The sequence below is a fragment of the Aegilops tauschii genome, chromosome 1 (assembly GCF_002575655.3).
Source record: "Aegilops tauschii subsp. strangulata cultivar AL8/78 chromosome 1, Aet v6.0, whole genome shotgun sequence".
Classification (NCBI taxonomy): Eukaryota; Viridiplantae; Streptophyta; class Magnoliopsida; order Poales; family Poaceae; genus Aegilops; species Aegilops tauschii.
In genome coordinates, this window is record NC_053035.3 from 505,957,949 (window position 1) to 505,964,685 (window position 6,737).

Sequence of the window (6,737 nt, forward strand, 5' to 3'; positions counted from 1 at the left end):
TGTCATCCCTCATCGGTTGTAGCACGTCATCTCATCGGTTGCAACATCCTTCATTGACGGTTGTAGCATTTTTTTTGCGGTTACTTGTAGCATTTTTGTTAGAACGGTTGTAGCATTTGTTGTTGTTGCCTGCAATACCATCGCAACACTTTTTGTCACTGTTTATAGCATCCAGCCATGCTGCTTGTAGTAAAAAAAACCACGCTGACATCACTCGATTGAGACTTTGTTAAGTTTCAATCGACTGAGGTCTAGACACACCCTTTAAATTTTTATTGGAGCCTCGAAAATTAAGTGGCTCGGCTGATGAGCACGTACAAGCTGGACGTGGGATGCAAGGGGCATGCACCGATGAACATACACATAAATGCACGTACTCCATACATAATTGTACGTACGTCGATCAAATAGTGTACTGTGTAGCAGCAGGCGCCGCGTGGTTGCACGAGACAAATGATGGAAGGGAACAAGGCATTGGAGGCCAGGTGTACGTACATGCCATGCATGCATGCATTTTGTAATGATCCTAGCCGGCCGGCCGGCGGTCGCCCCTGACCCTGCTCCGTGTTGTTTGTTGCTGTGCAGCTGGTCAGGTGTCCGTGCACGCACACTACGGCCGGCAGGGCCTGTCGGCCGGCAACTCCAGCATCCATGCATATCGACATATCGTAGCTGAGCCAAATAATTTCATGGCTGTCGTGACTCGCGAGCGAGAGCAAGGAATATGCAACAATGCAAGGAGGGCGACCGCCGACACGACACGTAGGCATGCAATGCATGCATATGGCCGGCTATGGGCCAAGGTGATGTCCCGTCTCCTTCACATCGATCCAACATCTCCTTTCAATCCTCCTCGCTCTGGTCCGATATGTGATTATTTTTTGAGTTGTTCATTGTTTTCTAGATAACTATCTGCTTATTTCTTTTCTTTTGCAGGAAATTATGAAAGCTTTATTCAAACAAAAGCATTCGCTGAGCAATCAGCCAGAAGGCCAATGATCTGCTTATTTCAAACGGTGCGATATGCGCATCTTGGTTGCCCTTTTCTACGTATATACGTACGTGATACAAGTGGTCGTAAGATTTGTTTCTACACCCTCTACCCTCTGACCGATAATATAAAAACATTTTTGAAGCTAATATAGTTTAAAAAACCATTTTTATATTATGGAAGGAAGAGAGTACTAGTTTAATTTGCAACATCATGACACTACATTACTCCCTTCGTTCAAAAAAACTTGTCCCTAAAATGGATGTACCTAGCACTAACTTGGTGCTAGATACATATCCATTCGGAGGACAAGCTTTTTCATTTTCAGACGAAGGGAGTACATGATACATCCAATGACGAACGAACGAACGGTCCATCGATGGAGGCACTCGAGCAGTGTAGCTAGCAGCAGGCGTCGCACGAGACAATATTAATACTATCTTACATATACATGCAGGAGACAATCTCTCACTAGCTCAGTGAGCCACCCTACCCTGTACGTGTTGCGCAGGTAAGGCGTAGTACAAGCATGCCTTGATTGCATTTCCTATGGATCTATAGACGGTCAGACCATGCACAGCCGGCCGGCAACAGCCATGCATGTGCCGACACAGGCGAGCTTAACTTGCATGGCTGTCGCCCGCCGGTAGAGGCCAACAGGGCCATGCAACGAGGACCCGGCGACACCGGCCCGACACGTAGGCATGCATGCATCCTCATCGTACGGTACAGGTGCATGCATGCATGCATGAATACATATGGCCGGAGCCGGAGCCGGAGCTGGTCCTGGTCCAGGCCGACCGGCGAGGTGACGTCCCGTCCCCATCACAGCTCGTGCGATCATCCATTCATCCATTCATCGGCCTTCACATTCACTGTCCGATCCTCCTCCGGCAGCAGCCTCCTCGTCGTCGTGGACGACGTGGACACGAGCAGCAGCAGCAGCAGGAGGCATAGGCATGGCGCGGCCTCGAGGGTCGAGCACAAGAGACGGAGGCGGCAGCTTGGCCTGCTGGAGCATGTGGACGACCTCGCGCATGGTGGGGCGCTCCACGCTCTGCTCCTGCACGCACAGCATCCCCACGAACAGCGCCTGCGCCGCCTCCCACGCCGGCACGTCGCCGCCCAGCCGCGGGTCCAGAACCGCCTCCACTCCGCCACCATGGCCGACGGCGTCCACCCGGGCGCGCACCCACTGCACCAGGTCCAGGCTGCCGTCCTCTCCCAGGTGCGGGCCCACCGGGCGGTGCCCCGTGATGAGCTCCAGCAAGACCACGCCGAAGCTGTACACGTCGCTCTTCTCGTCCACCTTGAGCGTGTACGCGTACTCTGCAATGCCATGCCATGCGTTACATTGTCAGTGTCAGTGTCAGTGTACATACATAGAGTGTATTGGTATTGACAAAGGAAGATCACGGAGGAAGGACAAAACAAGATGATGGAGAGCTACGTAGGTAGTACTACTAGGTTAGCTAGAGAGGTGAAGGAGTAGTCGATCTCTCTAGGATTCGATCGATCGTCGAAAGCAATTGAACAAAAGCTTGGTCGTGGATTTGATGTAAAGGAAAGCAAGCGAGGGCCGGCTGGGCGGTCATGCCACGTACTTTACTAGTGTTACTAGGATCGATCAGTCTGTGTACACAAAGCAAAGCAAAGCAAAGCAAAAGTGCTACTACTACTAGCACGTAGTCCTAGCTAAAGCCTAACTAAAGTCTAAAGTATATATACGCATGGCAGTAAAAGAGTAACGCAGCTAGACCCGGGCGGGCGGATGATGGATGCTCGCTGGTAATTTCCTAGTAGCTACTCTAGCTAGAGAGAAAGATATGCATGTCAGATGAGGATCGATCAGCATGCATGGATGCGTTGGCCGACCATGCATGGATACACTAGCCACGATATAAACTTTGTAAAGCAATGCACGTGATTGTTGAACTCATGATTAGTGTGGTCAAAGACAAAGAGGGACTTGCTAATCCCTTCCTTTTAGGCATGCAAGCAGCAGTGAGCTAAATATAAGTCTAGAGTATTCTACTGGCAAGCATGTGGGACATTGTGATGCAGGAGCGCTTCGTTTGAGGCAGCAAGGGGTACGTCTAGTCATCATCAGATCTTTCTTTCCTTGTCTCTTTCTTCCTTTCATCACTCGCTCTCTCTCCAACATCGAATCGATCGCCATTCACCATCCATCCATGCATGCCACAGCCATGCCCAACGGACTCGACCAACATACATTGGACGCAGCAGCAGCAGCAGCAGCCATGGACGGACACGACCCGTACCGACGTACCGTACGTACAAACCAAATGCATTCCCCCCCACAAAAACACAAGGAAATTTGATGCTCACCATGCATGCAAAAACTCATCGAGACGTGAGCAACGTTCAAGATGCATGCACCGACAATGAGCAAACAGTAAGTAGTAGCAGTGGAACGTACGTACCTGGCGCGATGTAGCCGTAGGATCCGGCGATGGCGGACATGCACTCGGACGCGGCGCCATGCCGGAGGTACTTGGCCAGCCCGAAGTCCGCCACGTGGGCCTCCATGCCTTGATCAAGCAGGATGTTGTTGGACTTGACGTCCCGGTGCAGGATCGCCGGCGAGCAGTCGTGGTGCAGGTAGCACAGCCCCATCGCCGCCTCCGTCGCCACCCGCAGCCGCGTCGCCCACGCCATCACATTTCCCTCGCCGCCTTCCCCATGCAGCACGTCCCCCAGGCTCCCCTGAGCCATGTACTCGTACACCAGCAGGTTGCTCTTCCCGTCCCCCGACGAGCAGATGGCCAGCAGCCGCACGATGTGCCGGTGCCGGATCCTGCCCAGCGTCCGCACCTCCGCCGAGAACCCGCCGTCGTCCCCTCCCCCGCCCCCCGTCGCCGTGATGCGCTTGACGGCCACGGACTCGCCGCCGGGCATCGTGCCGCGGTACACCGTGCCGGCCCCGCCGCGCCCCACCACGTGGTTCTCCTTCACGCACTGCACCACGTCCGACCACCCGAACGACACCTTCTGCTGGAACGCCGTCATCCGCCACCCGCCGCTGCCCCGCTGCCGCCGCCGCCTCTGCATCGCCGACCGCGTCGTCGCCACCGCCGCCGCCGCGAACGCCACCGAGCAAGCCAGCAGCCCCAGCGCCGCCGCCAGCTTCAGCCGCCCCACCGACGACGTCGTAGACGCGGGCTGCTTGCCGCCGCCGTCCGGCCAGAGGCGCGGCCCGGACATGGACGTCAGGTTGCACGGGTTGGACGACGCGATCGTCGTCCCGCACAGCCGCGGGTTGCCGGCGAACGACGTCGCGTTGAAGTAGGCGAACTGCCCGCTCTGCGGCACCACGCCGGACAGGTCGTTGTGGGAGAAGTCGGCGGCGGTCAGGCTCTTCATCCCGCCCATCTCCGCCGGGACGCCGCCGTCCAGCTTGTTCCACGACACGTTCAGGTAGTTGAGCACCTTGATCTCCGCCAGCCGCGCCCCCGGGATCGCGCCCGTCAGCTGGTTCACGCTCAGGTCCAGGAACGTCAGCGACGTGCACTCGCCGATCTCGCCGGGGACCTCGCCGGTGAGGTTGTTGCCGCTCAGGTCCAGCTTCAGCAGCCGCTTCAGCCGACCGACCTCCGGCGGGATCCCGCCGGCGAGCTGGTTGCCGCTGAGGAGAAGCGTCTGCAGCGACGAGAAGATGCCGACGGACGACGGCAGCGAGCCGTTGAACCTGTTGCTGGACAGGTTCAGCAGCGACAGCATCTTCCTTTCCTCCGCCGGGATGCTGTCGTCCTCTGGAAGATGGCCGGTGAGGTAGTTGCTCTGCAGCTCGACGGTGGTGAGCGCCGGCAGGTAGAGGAAGCCGCGAGGGAGCTCGCCGGTGAGGTAGTTGTTGCTGATGCGCACCCGCGTGAGCGTCGGGCAGTCGCCGAGCCCCTCCGGCACCGGGCCGAAGAGGAAGTTGTTGAGGAGGATGAGGATCTGGAGCTGGCCGCGCGCGCACAGCCACCGCGGCACCTCCCCGGTCAGCCTGTTCGTCGACAGGTCCACCTCCTGGAGCGGCGCCGCGCGGCCGAGCGCCGCCGGGATGGAGCCCGTGAAGTTGTTCTGCCACAGCTTGAGCACCTGGAGATGCTCCAGATCGCCGAGGAACTCCGGGACGCCTCCGCGGAAGCGGTTGATGAACATGTTGACGAGCCTGAGCTCCCGGAGCGCGGCGAGCTGCGGCGGGACCTCGCCCGTGAGCGCGTTGTTGGAGACGTCGAGGAAGCGGAGGGCGGTGAGGTTGCCGAGCTCCGGCGGTATGGTGCCGTTGAGCTGGTTGGTCTGGAGGTAGAGCGTGTCGAGCCTGGTGAGCGCGCCGAGCGCCGGCGGGATGCCGCCCTGCAGGCCGCAGCTGGCGAGGTCGAGGTGGACGAGGCTGGCGAGCCGGCCGAGCTCGGCGGGGATGCCGCCGTCGAACTGGTTGAAGTAGCCCAGGAAGAGCTGGCGGAGCGATGTGAGGTTGCCGAGCTCGGGAGGGATGGAGCCGGTGAGGCTGTTGCCGGCTACAGAGAGGAACTGGACGGCCTCCAAGGAGCCAAAGCTGCGCGGGATGGTGCCGGAGAAGAAGTTGCCGCCGAGGTCGAGGTGGACCAGCGTTTTGACCGGCAGCTTACCGGCGTCCGGGAGCGGGCCGGCGAGGTCGTTGTCGTAGAGGTCGAGCACCTGGAGCGCGGCCATCGCGGAGAGGTCGAGGCGCTGCAGGGTGCCGTTGAACTGGTTGTTGGAGAGGTTGAGGTGGCGGAGGTCCCTGAGCGCGGCGAGGGCGGGGGGCAGGTCGCCGGCGAGCGCGTTGTTGGAGAGGGAGAGGAAGCGGAGGCCGGTGAGGTTGGCGACGGCCGGGGAGAGCGCGCCGGAGAGGTTGTGCGCGGAGAGGTCGAGCGAGACGACGGTGCCGCCGCGGGCGTCGCAGGCGACGGCCGGCCAGGAGCGGCACAGGCCGGCGTGGTTGGCGAGCGTCCAGGAGGCGTGCAGCGCCGGCGGCGAGGAGGTGAAGGAGCCCTTGATGGCCACCAGGGCGGCCGCCTGCCGCTGCCTCCAGTGGGAGTCGGAGTCGGGGTCGGGGCTGGAGGCCGTGGCGACGGCGAGGTGATCGAGGCGGCAGAGCAAGACAAGCACTAGTGCCAGCAGTGGGAGGACGGATGCCGCCATGCGATGGATGGATGGATGGAATGATGGTTGCTCTGCTCTGCTCTTGGGAGGGAGCGGGAGGTTGTGTGCGTAATGATGAAGACGACTGGGTGGCTAACTCTAGCAGCTCAGGCCTCCATGGATGGATGGATGGATGCTTTTGCTTTCCCTGTGGGTGTGGGAATGGCGGCAAATGGCGATGGGGTTTGGGCTTTGGGGCTTTGATCATGCATGGGGTAGGGTTTCATGCAGTGCAACGTTGCTTTCTCTTCTTTTGGAGGCGAAAGCAAAAGCAACCGAAAGCCATCGAGTGCTCTGCCTCTGGGAATGTTTCAGCTCAGTCTTGGTCAGCACCACCACTGGATTTCGTGCTACCAGAATTAGTTAGTAGCTCAAAAATCAGCAGCGATCTTTTTTTGTTAGTACTACAAAAGATAGGACTACTTTTTAAGAGGGTTCACTAGTTACTTTTTTATAATGATGTTTATTTTTAAACATTGTTGAAAACATCTGCTTTGGCGCCCGATTACAATCATCAACATAATCCTTTTGGGTGAAAAATCCAGCGCCCCAAAATTTTGGCCCTGCTTTATGG

At 58.1% G+C, this 6,737-nt stretch overlaps 1 protein-coding gene across 1 annotated transcript; it reads right to left on the reverse strand.

The window, feature by feature from the left end:
* Nucleotides 1-1,390: 1,390 nt before the first annotated feature.
* On the reverse strand, nucleotides 1,391-6,337 carry LOC109754664 (uncharacterized). The gene is made up of 2 exons (XM_020313576.4): nucleotides 3,436-6,337; nucleotides 1,391-2,320 (listed from the first exon to the last, which is right to left on the reverse strand). The coding sequence occupies exons 1-2, from the start codon at nucleotides 6,161-6,163 to the stop codon at nucleotides 1,848-1,850; spliced, it is 3,201 nt and encodes a 1,066-aa protein (XP_020169165.1). The 5' UTR covers nucleotides 6,164-6,337; the 3' UTR covers nucleotides 1,391-1,847.
* Nucleotides 6,338-6,737: the final 400 nt, after the last annotated feature.